Genomic DNA, 21,762 nt, shown 5'->3' on the forward strand with positions numbered 1-21,762 from the left:
TCAAGCAAAAAGTGGAGTAACAAATATGACATGGACAGAGTAAATAGAAGAAATGTAGATGTAACTGCTAAAGTTGATGATTTAGTAGACAAGAGCTTTATAATAATAGCAAGTTACATGCACACACACGCAATATTAAGGGGACAAATTCACTAGACATTTGATGTTGTTTAAAGCAGAGAATGCTTAAAATATCGTTATGCATTCAAGAAACAAGTATCCTCCAGTGTAGGTTACTAGTCTATCACAGACAACTTACTCTGAAGTGTTGATTATTTCCTCAATGAGTAAAACAAATAAAAGACTCTCATTACAAAAATATGAAATGACAAGTCATAGGCCAGTAGCCTTGTCTTGTCACTGGTGACACCACAACAATCAAATACAGTTCACACAAGCTGGAGAAAGCAGCCAAGTCTACCTACGAATTACACACCTTGAAAAAGGGTGGAAAATAAAATAATGTAGTTCTGGATACACTATTTTTGAAAACAGGATGGAATGTTTCCAGTTGGAATGCCTTGTGTCCATACATTTGCTCTATCTGAGCTGACCCGTGGCTAAACAACAATAGCGCAATTCACAGATGGTTAATGAAGACAAAGAATCAGCTGCAAGTTTAATCATGAAATATGACTTGACATCGTTTCCAAATACACCAATTCATTTGTCGACATCTCCCAAAGAAGATTGACAACTTAATAAGACTAGCATTAATATCATAAATAATGCAAAAATGGTTCTAGACATTATAATGTGAAGCTCAGATTTATATAATGTGCCAGTCAAACACTAAGGTTGATATAATTGACTTCCCACAAAATTGCTGGCTTTGTGTCAAAATTCGAAATCATTGATATCATAAATAATACAAAAACAATTCCAGACATTATAACATGGCATTCAGATTTGAAACCAATAAACCTAGCAGTGAAACTACATAAGAAAATATCTAATAAGAGAGAATGGAGAACTATTTACATCTACAACAGAAAAGATGTCATAAAAAAGTAAGACAGCAACATAAGTTCATCAAAGTTCTACAACTTCTAACACAAGTTCTTCGGGAGTTTACTGTACAGAGCACCCAGGAAAAAGTAGAGGGATGGACCATTCATGAATAACAAACATTGCACCAAATGATAAATTAACACTAGTAAATGAACCCAAAAGATGCTAAAATTAAAACTCTTATAAGAAACCCAAAGCATGTGAATCTGTGAAAAAGCTGCTATTGGCAGCAATTTGTAAATTCAATTTCATATGTAAAAGTTATAAATTTCAACTCTGTAAGAAGCATCGGATGTGGCATGCAAGAGATGTTTGTGCTGATATGGTCATGTACTATGGATGAATGAGGAGAGCTGTGTGAAGAAGTGCCACTCCCAAACAGTTGAAGGAATCCGGGGTAAAGGTAGACCCAGGAAGACATGGGATGAGGTGGTGAAGCATGACCTTCAAACGTTGGACCTCAAAGAGGCAATGACGAAAGATCGAGACCTCTGGAGATATGCTGTGACTGCTAAGACCCAGCAAATAAAGTGAGTTCACAGCTGTAACCTACACCAGTATCGCATAACCAGCCCCAGCCCACTCAAAAGTACCTTGGATCGTAGGGTGACATGCTGTGCTTGAGGAGACCTATTAAGTACATCAAAATCAAATGGAAATTGTAATTGTGATCCCCATGCTAGTGGCACGTCAAAAGCACCATCCAAACGTGGCTGATGCCAGCGCCATCTTGACTGGTTTCTGTGCCAGTGGCATGTAAAAAGCGCCAACTGATCATGGTCGTTGCCAGCCCCCTTCTGGCCCCTGTGCCGGTGGCATGTAAAAAGCACCCACTACACTCTCGGAGTGATTGGTGTTAGGAAGGGCATCCAGCTGTAGAAACTCTGCCAGATCAGACTGGAGCCTGGCACAGCCTCCTGACTTCCAATTGAACCATCTAACCCATGCCAGCATGGAAAACGGACATTACACAATGATGAAGATGATGTTATATTTGGTCATACAGATACAACACTTGCCTAATGGCTGACTATTCACTTACAACAAACAGCAATTGCAATGCACTTCATCACACAAAATAAAACTAAACAGGAAAACATTAGTAAAACCATTTACACTAAACAAAATTCTCCACAAAAATACATGATTAATGACGTAAGCAACCCTCAGAGCCCATCAGAACACACACACAACATACACTAGCCACAAACCCCAAATAAACATCTGACGTGATGCATAGATATAACGTTTGAAATCCATATTCCTGTGGTAATGTTTACACCGTCCATACTGCTGCAACATAAGCCAACATAAGTTCACCCTGGGAATAATGAATGGAGGGGGGGAGGGGGCAAAAATATGTCGATTTAGGAAATCAACTGCTCGACATGAACTGCAGAAAACACCTGATAAGGAAAAGATAAAAATCATGTATTCACTACAAGATGTCTACTACGGAAAGTGTTCTTCATAAAGCATATAAAGCATATGTGAGTGTGTGGTTAGGAAGCTTGGTTTCCAACCATGTAGTATCAGGTTCAGTCCCACTGTGCAGCATGTGCCTTCACAAGGGCAAAGCCTTGTGAGTGGATTTGGTAGATGGAAACTGAAAGAAACTCATTTTGTGTGTGTGTGTGTGTGTGTGTGAACATGTAAGAAAACAGCACAGCTCCCATGACTTCAGGAAACATTTTTTCACGCTGAGAGTTGCTGAAGCATGGAACAAACTGCCGGCATCAGTTGTTAGTTGTCGGAGCACTGCATCCTTCAAAACTTCCATGCTTCCTGAGATTCACCAACACTACACTTGATTTTCTCCCCTCCATACACACACAAGCATGTATCTGACTCATACATTGTTCCCTTTCCAGACAGTTCTACATTACTGCATATACTTTATATGCACTTTCTGACAAGTTTTGGTGCACCTGGGCACTGTATACAATAATTTCATTATTATTATTATTATTATTATTATTACTATGTGTATACACACATGTGTGAGTATCCTTTTCTTGACATCAGGTGATGGTTGTAAATGAGTATCACTGTCATACAAGCAATGTTGTTCATGTCTGGTCTTCCATGGAAAAACATGTCTAGCAATGGGGAAGCATTACTTGCTTGGAAACGGGTGAAGGTTGCAGACAGGAAGGACATTTGGCCATAGAAAATCTGCCTCAACAAATTCCATATGATCCATTCAAGCAGAGTAAAATGGATATATGATGATATATCATCATCATCATCATTTAACACCTGCTTTTCAAGCTGGCATGAGTTGGACAGTTCGACAGGGAATTGATGAGGTGGCGCAAAAGATAAAAACTACTCCACACCTTAAAGTTGAAACTAAAATAAGCTGGAAACATCAATAAAAATGAATCTTGAGAACTTTATTGTACCAAACGAACTATAAGAGATACTATGCAGACACAAGGAAACTCTGGTAAATAAACAAAATAAGATAAAATTAAAAACATAGTCATGTTTTTGATATATGTTTAAAAGACAGGCCAATGCAAAGTTGCAGAAAGTGCATTGAGAGGAGTGTATGAGCCACATACAAGTGTACGAATGTTTCAGACATTTCCAAGCTGTTCCCCTTGACAATATGATGAGCTGGTGGGGCTATGCTAAAGCAATGGGTAGCAAGCAAGGTGTGCTTATGCTTACATAGCAATGGAAAAGAGAGGGTTTAGAGGTCAGTCCCTCAGCAGAGTTAACAATATACTCAGCATCACAGGGGCCCATCATGGAAAGCTATCAAACTGACTATCAACTGAGTGTGGAGGCAGTGGAGGCTGCCTCAATGTGGCCATGGATCAGGAGGGATAAGCCCTAGGAGGGGCAGTGTTTAACTAGAGATAAGCTAGGGCTTGATCAACCTGGGTGAGTGTCATCATCATCATCATCGTCGTTTAACGTCCGTTCTCCATGCTAGCATGTGTGTCTGTTGATAAAAGACACAGAACACATGAGCCAAAGAAAAATCACTAATGGTGTGTCCAGGTGTATCACAGCAAAACTATAAGTATACATGGGCGTATATATGTGGTAGGTGTACAAGAGTAGGTAGCAGTCAAAACACCAGTAAAATAAATTCTTTCCAATGCTTAGAAAGCACAACAGGAATAGCAGCAACCTAATCAGTGATACAGGAGACGACATTGAAAGTGTAGTAGCCAGATTGAGAACAGAGGGGGTAGAATTCAAGGAACTATTTCTTCTGTCAGCAGCTAGAAGATTCTTTTATGATGTTTGTATATGAAGGTGTGATGTGGACACTGAATACAGAGGATGAGCGAAGTCTGGAAAGAAATAAAGCAAGCATGCTCTATTGGATGGGTAGTGTTAATATGCATGTTATAGGTAAGCTCAAAGAATGAATGGGTACAAGAGAAACCAAATACGAGGTCTGATTAATAAGTATCTGGACTGTCACCATAGTAACGATGCTAAAGCACGCAGAGTGAAGCTGCTTGGCACAGATTGACCTTGAACTCTGCTGTACATGTGCACTAAGTTTTAACATTCTAGCTCACTTCTGCTATTTACAGCAGTGCTTAGAAGGAAGGTGTGTAGCATGTGATAGTCGCATTGACTGTGACAGAGAAAGTTGTCATGGCAATACATGCTCAGAGGCCAATGCGAAGTTACAGAAAGTGCATGGAGAGAAGTGTATGAGTCGCGCACAAGTGTACAAGTGGTTCAGACATTCCCAGGAAGGTCTTAAAAATGGTGATATACACAAACGTTCTGGGAGATCCACAACCAGCAGAACTGAGAAAAACATCGCAGATGTGCATGCAGCTGTGATGAAAAACCATCAAATCCCCATCCGTGAGTTATCAGAGGATATGCAGATTAGTTACGGTTCAATTCAGTCCATTATCACTGAAGATTTGGGTATGAGACAATTGTCAGCTAAATTTTTGCCAAAACTACTTTCAGCTGACTAAATAGTTACGTGGGCGTTAGTGACACAAGATCTTAATTTTGTTGAGAACGATGCAAAATTTTTGTAAACTTTGCATAGACCTTTGAGCAGGTATCACCAAACTTTTTTGGCAAAATTTGATGCAGACTCTCTACTCAACTTTCTTTCTCATGGTCAATGTGATGGTCGCATGCTCCTTCCAAACACTGCTGTTAACTGCAGAAGTGAGTGAGAACGTTAAAACTTATTCCGCAATCACAGCAGAGTTCAAGGTCAATCTGTGCAAAGCAGCTTCAGCTTCGTTACTATGGCAACAGTTCAGATATTTATTGATCAGACCACGTATAGTGTGCAACAGAGACAACTGCATTGGTACAGACATGTAATGGATGTGGATGATGACAGATTGGTAAAGAATAGAACTAGGTGGAAGAAAAATGTGGAAGAGGAAGATATACACACGCACACACACACACACACACTCGTGTGTGATCTATCCCATATGATCTGGTGGTTAGGATTCCGAGCATTCACCCAGTGACCCAGTTTCAATTCCTGACATGGGAATGTTGATTTCATTTTGGTGCTAGTGTGACTGTGTGGTTAAGAAGCTTATTTCCTCAGCATGCAATCTCGGGTTCCGTCCCACCGTGAGGCACCTTGGGCAAGTGTCTTCTACTATAGCCCTAGGTCAACCAAAACCATGTGAATGGATTTGGCAGATAAAACTGGGTGAAATCTGTTGTGTATGTGTGCAAATAATTGATGCCGTGTTTACATTCTTGTTAAACATGTATATACATACGAAAATACGTACATATATACAGACATGACAGAAGTAAATAGACACGATTATAATCATTAAAATTTATTTAAATCTGAAATTATACATTCAAATTCTCTATCAATTATTATCATTATAATGTGAATATCTAATATTTTTCAATGCAAGAATCTTTTAAGGCATGCTACTGATCAGATGACAAATATTCTCTTGGGCAATTTCTTGCCAAGTTTCCAGCAGTAATATCAAAAGATCTGGCTTTGAGGATGCTTCCTTGTTCTTTTTACACAGTGTCCAGTCCATTATGCCCCAGAAGTGTTCAATAGGGTTCATACCTGGTGACTAGCTTGACCAGGACAATTATTTTAATGCCATTCTTTTCCAGCCAATCTTGGGTCTTTTTAGCTGTATGACAAAGAGACCCCACCTTCCATGAATAGTCTTCTTTAATCATTTCACCATTGGACAAGATTGGAAGGAGTCCTTTCTGCAATATGGACACATATTTATCTGAGTTTATGTTTCCATCACACTCCACCAGCTCTGATTGGCCATTGCTCCAAATTGCTCCCCAGGCCATCACAGAATAGCTGCCTTGTTTCATTGTTTTCATGTCAAATTCTTGATCACAGAATCTCCAGACACAGACTTGACCACTGTCAGAAAATACAGCAAATCTAGACTCATCAGAGGATATGAGTATTCTAAAACGCTAGTGACCACTCCATCATCTCACTGGCCCAATTTTTTCTCCAGTTGAAGAAGCGGCTTCTGTTTTGCTGCTCTGCCATAGCAGCCAAGTTTGTGGAGATGCCCAACAGCTGTTCTGGGACTGACATTAACTTGTTCTGCTACTTCAGAAGCCTTGCAATGAGGATTATCCTCAACACTTCACTTAAAGCAAAGGGTCCTGTCAGAGGGCCTTGGTTGACCTGGACAAGGTGATGTGGCTCCTTCACCTCTCTGGTGAATTGCACAATCACCCTATCAACTGTAGACAGCGGGATCCCTAGGTTTTCTGCGATTTTACGCTGACCAAGTCCACCTTTGGATTGGCCCACAATACAGCCTCTTTGAAATTTGGACAGTTCCAAGCCTTTTTTTGTACATGGCATGATTAAATAGTCACATATAGAATCTGAATCGTAAAAATGTTCCTTAATAAAAAATATAAACCTTTTCAAGATAAAAGAAACATAAAACAATGTTTTATGGGGTGTCTATTTACTTTGTGTCATGTCTGTGTACATATATATAATATACACACACACACATATATATAAATATATATATACACATTTTGTATGATGTTACTCATTTACAATTATTTTACCACCTTTTGTGTGTATATGTAAACACACACACACACAGCTGTATTTTACGTGTCCTTCTCCCAATAAACAAACACACACTAGTATTTTTCTTTATTGCAAGCCTTCTCTTTGTGAATCATAAAAATTGGAAATGTATTCAGAGAAGGCATATTGACTTGAAGAGTTAAACCCCCAAAACACATATTTCTTTTAACATATTTCTTTTAACACATCCAGTTTCACAACAAGAATTTTCTGAAACAAATGCAAAAAAAAAAATTCATGTATACAATAATATGCATACCTATAGATATGTACATACACACATATGTGTATATATATATATATATATATATACACATATATATATATATATATATAGATAAGCCCCTGTACCTGGCTTTTGTTGACATGGAGAAAGCCTTCGACAGGGTCCCCCGATCCCTTATCTGGTGGGCAATGAGAAAACTAGGGATAGATGAATGGTTAGTGAGAGCTGTGCGGGCCATGTACAGGGACGCCGCTAGTAGGGTGAGGGTTGGAAATGAGTACAGTGAAGAATTCCGGGTAGAGGTAGGGGTCCACCAAGGCTCAGTACTCAGCCCCCTCCTATTTATCATAGTCCTCCAGGCAATAACGGAGGAATTCAAGACAGGATGCCCTTGGGAGCTCCTCTATGCTGATAACCTTGCTCTAATTGCTGAGTCGCTATCAGAACTGGAGGAGAAGTTTCAGGTGTGGAAACAAGGATTAGAATCGAAGGGCCTCAGAGTCAATCTAGCTAAAACCAAAGTCGTAATCAGTAGGAAGGTAGACAAATCACAAACACCTTCAGGTAGATGGCCCTGCTCGATCTGTAGAAAAGGTGTAGGTAGAAACTCTATAAGATGCACCAAGTGTAAGCTATGGACACATAAGAGATGCAGCAATGTCAAAGGAAGGCTAACTAGGAAGATGGTTTTTGTATGTGGCAGATGCTCAGGAACAATAAACACTGAAAATGCTCTGAGACCAACTTCCGTCACTTTCCAGGGAGAAAAACTAGAAATAGTTGATAGTTTCCGTTACTTAGGTGACCAAGTCAGCAGCGGGGGCGGGTGTGCTGAAAGTGTAACTGCTAGAGTAAGAATAGCTTGGGCAAAGTTCAGAGAGCTCTTACCTCTGCTGGTGACAAAAGGCCTCTCGCACAGAGTGAAAGGCAGACTGTATGATGCGTGTGTACGAACAGCCATGCTACATGGCAGTGAAACATGGGCCGTGACTGCTGAGGATATGCGTAAGCTCGCTAGAAATGAAGCCAGTATGCTCCGATGGATGTGTAATGTCGGTACTCATACTTGGCAGAGTGTAAGTACCTTGAGAGAAAAGCTGGACCTAAGAAGCATCAGTTGTGGTGTGCAAGAGAGACGTTTGTGCTGGTATGGTCATGTGGCGAGAATGGATGAAGATAGTTGTGTGAAAAAGTGCCACACCCTAGCGGTTGAGGGAACCTGTGGAAGAGGCAGACCCAGGAAAACCTGGGACGAGGTGGTGAAGCACGACCTTCGAACTTTAGGTCTCACTGAGGAAATGACTAGAGACCGAGACCTCTGGAAGTGTGCTGTGCGCGAGAAGACCCAGCAGGACAAGTGAGTCCACAACCCGTGGCCTTCTACATGGGATGGAGCCAGCCTACGTATGCATACCTTCCCTTCTTGGGACACAAAACTCTACTTGTGAAGACGTGTTGAGGCAAGTGAGGATCAGAATCGAAATCAATCAATGGAAATTGCGGATGTGCTACCAGTGCCGGTGGCATGTCGAAACTCTGCTTGTGAAGACCCATTGAGGCAAGTGAGGATCAGAATCGAAATCGATCAATGGAAATTGCAGATGTGTTACCAGTGCCGGTGGCATGTAAGAGAACTTTCCGTTTCGCGACCGTTGCCAGCACCGCCCCGTTTCGTGTCCGTTGCCAGCCTCGCCTGGCCCTCGTGCCGGTGGCACATAAAAAGCACCATCCGTTCGTGGCCGTTTGCCAGCTCTGTCTGGCACCAGTGCGGGTGGCACGTAAAAAGCACCCACTACACTCACGGAGTGGTTGGCGTTAGGAAGGGCATCCAGCCGTAGAAACACTGCCAGATTTGACTGGGCCTGATGAAGCCTTCTGGCTTCACAGACCCCAGTAGAACCGTCCAACCCATGCTAGCATGGAAAACGGACGCTAAATGATGATGATGATGATGATATATATATATATACATACACATATATACATGCACAAACACACACATACATACATACACACATATATAAACATAGATAAATATACATACACAAATACATTTATACACACACACCTAAACCCGTATGTGTGTGTGCATATGTTAATATAAAGGTGAATGCATTAAAAAGCATTGAAAATATTTCTTGATTCTAATATAAGACTGAGAGAACCACATAAAAACTGAGTTCTTACAAGCATCCAGCCACAACTACCAGTTTCTGGTACTTATATACAATAAAAGACCAACCTTTCAACAGATTCCCAACAAATTTGAGTTTTAGAGAAATAGTCCTAAAATACATTATTCACATTTGACGGATATTCCTCCACATCTTGTTTGTCGTTAACACGTTTCGGTTGATGTACCCTCCAGCCTTCATCGGCTGTCTTGGGGAAATTTCAAACCTGGGTTCTCATTCCTAAGGTATTTTTTGATATTATTATTATTATTATTCAGATCACTGCCAGGAAATGAACTTGGAATCTTGAGGTTAGTAGCCTGCGCCCTTAACCACTATGCCATAGTCCTAAAATGTTTCTCCGAATAAAGCTGTAGCTTCATTAAAATGTGATTATTTGGTTAATGGATGATGTTATTCATAAATTGACAAATGTTTAAAAGACCATAACTACAAATGGTTTTAAACTCTGAAAGAATATGAGGTTAATGGATAATTTTAGAGGAAGTTTATACAGAAAACGGAAAGCACTCAATGAGCATTGCAGGCAGCAGTTACTTTATAAGTAAATCTCAAATAAATAGAAGATATTTAAATTTAAGGTTTTTGAAAAGGAACTTGTAAAAACTGAAAAAGTAACATTCAAAACACGACTGTTATGAGCTAAGAAATATTTTGAAAGGTTAACTAACAATTAAAAATAGTTTTGATATATTAATCACTACTAAATAACTATTTATATTTGCAAACTGTTTCAACATGGAAAACTGAGGTTAAATAGAAACAATGTAACTATAACGATATACTTTCGATGTAGTAGGGTTAAATACAGAGAGGAAATAATTTATTTGATAGTTGATAGTTCAGGTAATCAGTGGTTTTGAACCATTTGTAGCTCAATGCCCCTTTCACTAAACAGCAAATGCCCACTTGTTTAGGTTTTGTAATAAATAAATAAATAAATGAATAAGATGATTTGTTGCTTGTGACAGAAATTGTATTAGCTCAAAATAGCATTCTGTATATCTTACTTAATGTGGCTAATTGCAGTATTCTTTTAGAGAAAGCATCTCATAAAGACATAAAGTGCTAAAAAGCACAAGAGTACATCAGAAGCAGATGAAAAGTGTCCAGCAATGGCAGCGGAATTGCAAATAGCAGGTATCCACTAGCAACCACATGCTTGGAGAATTTTAGCCAAAATGGCAAAAGATTATCTTAAACAAATAGAAGCACATTTTCTGCTATTGTTTATCACCCATCCAATCCACCATGGGCCTCAAACTATTTGCATTGAGTAGTACTCTTTGTGTTAAATTTTTATGGAAATTACTAAAGATGGCATATATATTTATATTATTGGTATGTGTAAATAAAAGAACAAGTTTATAACAAAGAACATCGTTATAATTGAAATAAAATACTATTAGCTGCATAACTGGTGTTGACATCTGAAACACATCATATCAATATTTGGGTATTGTTAAGATAAAGGAAAAAAATATAAAATAATTTAAAATATTCAACAAATTATTATATTCCAAATACGATTTTTGATATTAGAAAAATAATTAAAATGGCTGCCTTGTGCAGACTTTGGTAATCCAAAAACTAAAAAAAAAATTTTAAAAACAGGTTTGATATTGACAGTCTCAAAGGTTCCACTTCTGCATTTTTGTAATCTGCTGCTAAACTAACACTTGCACTATTATGATGAACCTTGTCTCAGACAGAAGAATGAAACCATAACAACAGCAACTTGCTTCCAAAGGCAGAAGTATTTTGCTTAATCACCAGCAACACAATGTCCTAATTCCTATATTCTAATCCCTACAAAGACTTGTTTTTTTTAAAACGTGTTGAAAATTTAAAGTATTACACCAGGTTTAAATATTTTATTTCCAAATTTAAAAAAAAAAAAGGAAATAAGAAATCATGGCCCTGCTCACTGATCTAAACACTTTGCACTCCACTTAACATCCTGTTTGACGTTTTCCACCTTTTGTGAGGTCACAATGTCTCCAAGGGACTGCTACTGCCTGGGTTAAGAACCACTGAGCTAAACTATACAACTGAGGTGAGAAACATGGGGAGTGGGTAACCAATGCAGTGTATTGACTACAGCAACTAATAGCCTAACAACATCAGAGGCAAATGCAGAAAAATAAATAAATAAATAAACGAATGAATGAACACGAGAAGTATTGAAAGACAACACACTTACCTCCCTTGCGGCCTACACGTTGTTGTATCACTTTCTCAATTGTTTCGTGGTTGTCATCTTCCTCGTCGGCAGCCAGGGCTGCGGCAGTGACTTCTAAAAGATCGTCTGAATCAGTCTGGTTCTCAGATTCTTCTTCTTTGTAGCTAAACGAAGCCATGGTAGCCATTATAGACTAACAAATGCGTTATTTCAATGAAGCGATCAATTTAAGTAAACGTACAAGCTCAGCTCTAAACAGTCTCCCCAAGTCAACAACATCCACTGTTGTTTCTCTTCACTGAGTCGTTCTTTCAGCTGAGCAACAAGGGATTACTTTAAGTCAAGTTTAAAAAGCTATGTTTACTAACAACTCTCAATTCAATGTAATGAGCAGCAATTACTGGTTCATAGTTTTACTTCACAGACAACTTCTTTATCTCCAGTTTCTGAAGTATTACAGAGGATGTGAAACAAATCTGGATGAGATACCAATACATCACAGGCAGTCATTCTTGTAAAACAAATCCCATTCAGCACAACAAACCAATAAATCACAAAACAGTCCTCAAGTGGTCGCGCTTGATTTGCTAAAAATAGCAGCCAAATCTAACTAATTGCAGTGATGGGAAAGGCTCAGAATGCCTTTGACCAGGTCTGAACTGGAGTTAAACAACAACGACACCAACAACTTGTTACAGCAATATGATCCTGCAACACTTAAGTGAACTCTAGGATGTGACAGCTAGGCAAAGAGGGGGCTGTACCAGGGCCTGGTTGGTACCCATTTACAGTTGAGTTGATTGGAGTGATGTGAACTGAAATTACTTTCTCAAAGGCACATTACACTATCTGATGCAGGAATTGAACCCACAACCGTATGTTTATGAGCTGAACACCCTAACCATTGGGCCATGTACCTTCACTATTTTTAAGAAAGATACTTGATATTACTGATCTGGAGAAGCATTGTACATAATTCAGTTTTTATGTGGCACCAGCACTTCTAACCAGCCATCTCTAACACCCTCACAGTATAATTTCAGAGATTTAATTCACTAACATAGCAGGAGGTAAGTGCAATAGCCATTGAGTTCCCAGTACTTCAGCCATAAAAAACTACCCCTCGACAAAGCCAGGAGACACATGATCAGGAAAGTACTGTGGTTACAACAATATATAAGAGGAAGACAAAAATTAAAGGGGTAATTGTAAATATTACCTGACTTTCTTCCTAATGTTTCTTCTAGAATGGCGTTGTTCTGCTTCATCATCACTATCTGAATCTGAAGAGTAGCTTTTCTTTTTCCGAGATCTTTTGGCAGCAACTTTTCTTTTATTTGTGCTTCGGCTTGAGCGACTACTTTTTCTGATTGCAAAAAGATGAAATTGTCAGAGAAATTAAAGAAGCAAAATTCGCATATTTCCTTTTCCCTTTTAAAATAATTTTGTTCCTTCCACTATCCCATATATATATATATATAAATGTGTGTGTGTATATATATATATATATATATATATATATATATATATACACACACACACACACATACATACAAACACACACAAACTTATATTTTTTTTAAATTATGTATGTGTGTATGTATATATATATATATACACACACACACACACAATCGTCATCATTTCATATCCATCTTCCACGCTGGCATGGGTTGGATGGTCAACCACGAGCCAGCATGGAAGATGGATATGAAATGATGGGTACCAACCAGGCACTGGTACAGACATCTCTTGAGCTGTCCAACTCATGCCAACATGGAAGATACACATTAAATCATCATCATGAGGATAATGTGTGTGTGTGTTAGTGAGACAAATAGAGAGAGAGAGAGAGATAAAATAGGGTCATTACTTTAAAGTGCATTCAAGATTAACAATGGAAAATTTACACTGGCAGTGTGACTGTACACAGAGAGTAGATAGATGAGACTTGAAATCCTTATCAACTTCATGTATTAACATTCAGATGACTAAAGCCTCTTTAATCATACCTTATGATTAAAATAACACAAGACATTTTTTAAAAAACATGAGACATTCTTTCATGCAATATTTATCACTGCTTTTTTTTTTCCCGAGATTTTTAAACTAAAAAAATCAGAGATGTACGTTGCATGTACAAAGCTGTTTAATTGATTTACATCTGCTTTTTAATGCTAACATGGATTAGACAAATACATACATTATGGTGAAGATAAAGTTTTACAGTTGGCAATCCTTCCTGCAGCTAACCATTGACTGCTTTCCGAACAGAGGAACTCTTACTCCAAGTCCTCAAAATTGCAAAGCCAGTAACACCACCACCAATTGTAGCTCAGTGATTTTTTTGGAGCTATGCAAATGTAACCACACGCACACACACATAAATATTTACATAGAGAGGAAGGGGTGCTGAAAAGTTTCTGGCTTTAAGGATATTGCAAAAGGCTTGGCTGGAGGCCTAACCTTCTAAGTTCTTTTACACGGCTTAGAAAAACCAAAGGACCACTGGAATAAGTGTGTGAATCTGGGAGAGGAATATGTTTTCTAGTTTCTATCTATCAAATCTACTCACAAGCTTTTGGTCAGCACAGGCCTCGGGTCTGAACCCACAGTGTGACACCCTGGGTACATGCTATACATGTGTGTGCGTGTTCATAACATGTTCATATATATACACACACACATATATGCACATGTACACACGTGCAACCCAAAACAAAATGGTTCTGAATCTAACTTCTCAATTACACAGCTATGACTGTTTCCTAGTTGGAATGGCATAACTGGATGTCACCAATATATTTTGCACAAGATATCTGATCCCAATACTCCAGTTCATGCAAATGGTAAAAATGAGTAATCCTGCAATGGACTGATGTCCCATCCAGGAAACAATATACATCCCAGAGAAACCGAGAAAACTTCCCCTATGCTCTTTATGAAGTAATATGGACTAACCATTACAATATAAGTGTAAGCATCTTCATCATCATCATCATTTAACGTCTGTTGTCCATGCTGGCATAGATCAGATGTTTTGACCGGGGCTGGCAAGCTGGAAAGCTGCACTAGACTCCACTCAGATTTGGCATGGTTTCTACAGCTGGGTGTCTTTCCTAATGCCAACCACTCTGAGAGTGTAATGGGTGCTTTTACGTGCCACCAACACAGGATAATGCCATAGGTCCAACACTAGAAAGGTGCTTCTCATAAGCCACCAACATTGGCCACTTTGCCTCTATGAAACCCCAACGCTTGAAAGGTGCTTTTTACGTGCTACCAGCACAGGTGCCAATTACTTGGCTTGACAGGTCTTCTGAAGCACAGCATATTGCCAAAGGTCTCAGTTACTAGTCATCGCCTCTGCGAGGCCCAAAGTTCAAAAATCATGCTTCACCAACTCATCCCATGTCTTCCTGGGTCTACCTCTACTAGTTTCCCTCCACAATTAGAGATCAGCACTTCTTTACACAGCTGTCCCCATCCATACACATCACATGACCATACCAGCGCAGTCGTCTCTTTTGCAAACCACATCTGGTGCATCTTATGCCCAACATTTCTCTCAAGATACTTACACTCTGTTGTACATGCATACTAACATTGCACATCCATCGAAGCATACTGGCTTCATTTCTTTCAAGCCTATGCATGTCCTCAGCTGTCACAGCCCATGCTTCATTGCTGTGTAACATAGCTGTTTGCACACAGACATAATACAATCTGCATTTCACTCTGAGGGAGAGGCCCTTTGTTGCCAGAAGAAGAAAGAGTTCTCTGAACTTCACCCAGCCTATTCTTGTACTCACAGCTATGCTCTCAGAGCATCCACCTCCGTTACTAACTTCATCACCTAGGTAACGGAAGCTGTCTACTACCTCTAGCTTTCCCCACTGGCAGTTGATGGAATCTATTTTCTGTACATTTTTGGCATTTATTCTACCTGTGCATCTTCCACACACAAAAGCTACATAATTATTGCAGCTTTTTTTTCAACAAAAACAATAACATCTTTAAATGATTATTCCAGAGCATATTCACCATCTACTTCAATTACTGCTTCCCATTTGCTTGGCAGACGGTCAGACCATCATTTAAAGATGTTTTTGTTCAATATTGTTATTGATTTTTGTTGAATAAAATTTGTTGAAAAAAAGCCGCAATAATTATGCACCAACCCAATATTTTCCTCTGATGTTGCAGCACCTTCAATGTGTCCATAGCTTATACCAGGTACATCTTATGGAGTTTCTACCTATGTCTTTTCTACAGATCGAGCAGGGTCATCTACCTGAAGGGATTTATGACTTGTTTGCCTTCTTACTTACTAAGACTTTGATTTTTGCTAAGTTAACTCTAAGGCCCTTTGATCCTAGACCTTGCTTCCATACCTGAAACTTCTTCTCTAGTAATTGTAATATACAATCAAATACAGTAAGAAAGTTTTATTTAATAAACAATGCAGGAGTGGCTGTGTGGTAAGTAGCTTGCTTACCAACCACCTGGTTCCGGGTTCAGTCCCACTGTGTGGCATCTTGGGCAAGTGTCTTCTGCTGTAGCCCCGGGCCGACCAATGCCTTGTGAGTGGATTTGGTAGACGGAAACTGAAAGAAGCCTGTCGTATATATGTATATATATATATATATATATATATGTGTGTGTGTGTGTGTGTGTCTGTTTGTGTGTCTGTGTTTGTCCCCCTAGCATTGCTTGACAACCGATGCTGGTGTGTTTACGTCCCCGTCACTTAGCGGTTCGGCAAAAGAGACCAATAGAATAAGTACTGGGCTTACAAAGAATATGTCCCGGGGTCGATTTGCTCGACTAAAGGCGGTGCTCCAGCATGGCCGCAGTCAAATGACTGAAACAAGTAAAAGAATAAAGAAAATGCTCTAATCTAATAGAATGTCTTTTTGGAATTTCTGTATAAGCAGTAAAACATTTTCACATCTGTAGGGGATTAATTTTCAATTCCAAACAAAAAAACTACATAGTTATTACTGATACATATTTCAGGAACATTTGTCCCTGTTATAAATAAGGGAACGCAACTGGGCCTTTTTTTTTAAACCCAGTTGGCTTTGAGTAGTTAATAGACATCTTTTTTATATCTGCATGCATCAATATGTATATGTATATAACCCTATACATACATAAACACACACAAACATATATATATATATATATATATATATATATATGTGATAATACACATACATACATGTGTGTGTGTGTGTACATATACATAAATGCATTTATGTCCAGATCAATGTTAATTTATTTCCTTGTACAAATGTTTAATTGATTATTCCTTTTTAAAGCTGAGTAACCCAAGACACTGTTGTTTAGTCCAAGTCGGCAACATCAAGCAGACTTATAATAATAATAGTAATAATAATAATAATAATGAAATTATTGTATACAGTGCTCAGGTGCACCACAACTTGTCAGAAAGTGCGTATAAAGTATATGCAGTAATGTAGAAATGTCTGGAAAGCGAACAGTATATGAGTCAGATACATGCTTGTGTGTGTATGGAGGAGAGAAAATCAGGTGTAGTGTTGGTGAATCTCAGGAAGCATGGAAGTTTTGAAGGATGCAGTGCTCCGACAACTAACAACCGATGCCGGCAGTTTGTTCCATACTTCAGCAACTCTCAGCATGAAAAAATGTTTCCTGAAGTCATGCGAGCTGTGCTAAGGTATTCCAGCTATGACTATCCTTTGAATTTTGTTGGTGTTTTTTTTTAATATCTAAAGCTAGTCTTGAATGTCTCTTGAATATGTTAATCCTTTAGAATTCGGATTACTCTATCAAATGTTAATTCTTATTTACTTTGTTTTGAATTAACCAAGCAGCTTTTAGATTTTAATGATATGATCACTTACTTTTAGAATGACATTGTAAAGCAGGTGCCAGACAATTTGAACATAAAACAGGTGGAATATTTGAGCCAGACATGACCAGTTTAAATGCGACAGGGTTAAAATGAGATTAGAGGGAGGTTGGCTGCTATTTCTAGCAGGTCGAGTGACCACATAGAGGTACCCTTCTTAGTTAGCAACACCCATTCGCTGAGTAATGTTTTTAAACAAGTGAAGGATCAAATTGATATAACTAATGGTGTTTCTGAATGTGTTGTGCTGGTGGGGGAGGAAGACCTTGACCTGTACCGTCAGCTTGATGAAAGAAAATTTCAACAAAACTTAACCTTATCAAATTACATCCTGTAAAAAGTGTCCCAATATAGTCACACACACACATTTATACAAATAGATCATTACCACCATCATCAATTTTAGATCCCCTTTCCATTCTGGCATGTATTCAATGGGATTCCACAATGCAAGCCATTTCTTATTGGGAAACACTGCACTCAAAGACTGGTGCTCAAATGTATCATTACACTTTGATTTCTATCACTGATGCCCTTCCGATTGCCAACCACTTCACCGAGGGTATTTGGGGTGTTCTTTTTAACTCATGGCACCAGCTTTGAGAGAGGTTGAAAAGTCTTTGGCTTCACAACCCTTTCTCTGCACATTTTCCATCCACTTTACAGTGCATCTGGGTGTATTTTTCATGACACCAACACAGGGAAGGTTGTCAAATCTCCAGTGAAGTTGTGACAAAAAATAAACCCTTTACTCACTGTAAACGGAATGACAATATCATGCAATTGATTAGACTATTGGATGTTGTTGTACATCACTGGTCACAATGTGCTTTTCATCATTTTAGCTTTCATATGATGCCACCCCTCTGGCTAGGTGAGCAGGCCAACATTCCCCCAGCATAGAGGGCTATTCTATTGCAAGGTTACCCATTTACAGCTAAGTGAACTGGAGCAATGTGAAATGAAGTGTTTTGCTTAGGAACACAAGGTACAACCGGTTTGGGAATCGAAACCACGTTTTTAAGGTTGTGAGTGCAGCACGTCTAACCATAATGCCACATGCCTTCACACACATACAGATACACACACACACACACAGCTCTATTATTCCAACCCGATAATGCAAAACCTGATGGTCAAGTCAACACATAAGTATCAATATTTTTGTCTAAATTTGTATACAGAGTTCTATCATTTGTATATGATTTGTTTTCTATAAATTCATCATAACCTCCAAATACTACATAGACACACAGACATAGCTTCTACACACAATGATCACATGCGTATCATGCTGTTAAAGTAATGAATCCTCATAAGCAGATATACACGGACAAATACTAATTCAAAACGAAAAATGCACAACAATTACTAGTGGCACATATTTCACTCTGTTACAAATGCAAGAGGATAGTTGGGCATTTTGCTTTGTTTGCGAACTGAGGTGACCTTTTGTTGTAGCTTATGTATTTCTTTTACAAATCTACATACCCCCATTCTTGAGCATGTATGTATGTATATATATATATATATATATATATATATATATATATATATATATATATAGAGAGAGAGAGAGAGAGAGAGAGAGAGAGAGAGACACTTGGGCAAGTCTCTTCTACTATAGCCTCAGGTCAACCAAAGCCTTGTGAGTAGATTTGGTTGACGGAAACTGAAAGAAGCTCATCGCTTGATAACCGATGCTGGTGTATCTATGTCCCTGTAACTTAGTTCGGCAAAAGAGACCGATAGAATAAGTACTAAGCTTACAAAGAATAAGTCTGGGATCACTTTGTTTGACTAAAAGGTGGTGCTCCAGCATGGCCACAGTCAAATGACTGAAACAAGTATAAGAAATATAAGGACATATATATACATATATACACATAAACGAAGAGAGACAAAGAGAAGTGGATAGTCGTGGATAACTAGACTTATTAATTACATAAATATATCAATGCTCAGGCCACTACATGTTTAATATTTTGATCCTCTGATAATTTTGTAATTTCTACTTAATTTTAAATCAATGCATGTCAAGGAGGTACTGTTTAGTCCCAGATTAAAGGTTTTCCAGTCATGACCCCATTTATTTGTGTACATCTAATACTACAGTGCCAAATATATCCTTCTCTTTTTTTAAGACAGTATAGGTGGTAACTTGCAGGGGGATTTGGCTGCTATCTCTAGCAGGTCAAGTGATTACAGAGAGGTTTTCTCAATAATACATAATAGTTATTTTACTGGGTGGTATTTCTTTTCCATATTTTTGTTTTGCTTGTTATTTTATTTATCATGAGTTGGATTCAACTGATGGAACAAACTGATACAATTGAAGATATTTCTGAATGATTAAGGGCGAAAATAACCTAACTCCAACATGCTTGATGTGCTGAGACCTTAAAAAAAACTACCAAAATTCACTAGCCCGCTTTCAGCCATGTGTATAGTTAGTCTGGAGTTTTTGGTGGTTTTTTGAAGGTCTCGATACTTAAAGCATGTTGGAGTTAGGTCGTTTTCACACTTGTTCGTCATCATCATTTAGCATCCGTTTTCCATGCTAGCATGGGTTGGACGGTTCAACTGGGGTCTGTGAAGCCGGAAGGCTGCATCAGGCCCAGTCAGATCTGGCAGTGTTTCTACGGCTGGATGCCCTTCCTAACGCCAACCACTCCGTGAGTGTAGTGGGTCCTTAATATAATTATATACATATATATATATTATCAATTTAATGTATAAATTACCTATAAATTTTTGTTGCATGCTGATTACCTGATAAAAATCATTAACATGATTAATCATGTTAATGATTTTTATCCTTATATTTCATTTCTGAACGAGTTACAATATAACAATTACATAGATACACACACTGATACAAGAACAAATACATAATTTTCTGTTAAAACAATGAACAAACACACACATATAAAGACCCCCTTTGGTCATGAATGACCATGGATTTGCAGCTAGAAAGTTCCCATCTGAAACACAAGTCCAAGTAACATTATTTTTTATGGAAGACCAGCAGTTGCCCATGCATACCAGCCTCTCCTCTCCATGCAATTGATGTTATCCAAGGAAAAGGCAAAGGCCGATAAAGTTTGGCACCAGTAACATCGCAACTCATTTCTACAGATGAGTGGACTGGAGCAACGTGAAATAAAATGTCTTGCTCAAGAACACAACACACAGCCCAGTCCAGGAATTGAACTCACTACCTCATGATTGTGAGCCCAATGCTGTAACCACTGAGCCATGTGCCTTCACACATACAAACATATACATACACAGCCACAAGTACAATTGGAGAAAAGTAATATGGATGTGCAGTATAGACTTCCGGTGGAGGGGTAGACACAGATGGATCGCAATTTTATAGAGATATATGATTTGTGCTTACTTGCTTTGTGAACGACGAGCGGGTGGTTTGAAATCATCACTATAGCTGCTATCATCATCATCGCTATCTTTTTCTTTCTTATTTTTTTTACGAATGTCATCATCATCGTCATCATCATCATCATCGTCATCATCACTACCTTGCCAATCTTCAGACCTGAGAAACAACAGACAGCAATGTCTTTAAATGCAACATTACTGTCAGTGAACTGTGTACATGTGTGTGAAGAAATTCGATGGAGAAATGATGCTTGCAAAGGCCAAACAGGAGTAAACTGGAAACAACTAAAACACTGATACTTATGCATCTAGGTACATGATGTGCAAACTCTTCCCCGAGCAACTGCTACGCTTCCAAGTCATACGTGTCATGGGATTGAACACATAACATTTGAAAAAAAAGGTTTAACATTATTTAAGTCTCAATCTTATGCATTTTCCTCTGTTGGGACAACAGGAATTCTACAGCCTGAAAGCAATCAATAACCTGATCGAATATTGAAACATGAAAAAAGAAATGAAAAATATACAAGACACAAGGATAACAAACAAGTCTAAAACCACCATACACCTAGATATGTCAGATAACCTTTTTTTCCCACCTAGATGCTATATAAAGAACCTTAAACTTTGTTTTGTTATAAATATATGAAATATAATCAAATATTGTGAAATACAATGAATATATGAAATAGAATCAAATATTCCTTTTCCGCTTTCATTCCATCACACATAGGGAAGGACAGATCTGTTTAAGAAAGGCAT

At 38.5% G+C, this 21,762-nt stretch overlaps 1 protein-coding gene across 4 annotated transcripts in view; it reads right to left on the reverse strand.

Annotated features, from left to right (window-relative positions):
- The window catches only part of LOC115220266 (chromodomain-helicase-DNA-binding protein 1), a 108,748-nt gene that overhangs the window by 62,901 nt on the left and 24,085 nt on the right, over positions 1-21,762 (reverse strand). For 3 of the 4 annotated variants that reach the window (XM_029790373.2, XM_029790375.2, XM_029790374.2), the window contains exons 6-8: positions 20,999-21,154; positions 12,916-13,062; positions 11,718-11,860 (exon numbers count right to left, since the gene is read on the reverse strand). In XM_029790373.2, the coding sequence (XP_029646233.1) occupies positions 11,718-11,860; positions 12,916-13,062; positions 20,999-21,154 (446 nt within the window). The remainder of the gene's footprint in view (positions 1-11,717; positions 11,861-12,915; positions 13,063-20,998; positions 21,155-21,762) is intronic. The other variant, XM_036509862.1, reaches the window with a different exon arrangement.

Source organism: Octopus sinensis, linkage group LG16 (assembly GCF_006345805.1).
Source record: "Octopus sinensis linkage group LG16, ASM634580v1, whole genome shotgun sequence".
NCBI lineage: Eukaryota > Metazoa > Mollusca > Cephalopoda > Octopoda > Octopodidae > Octopus > Octopus sinensis.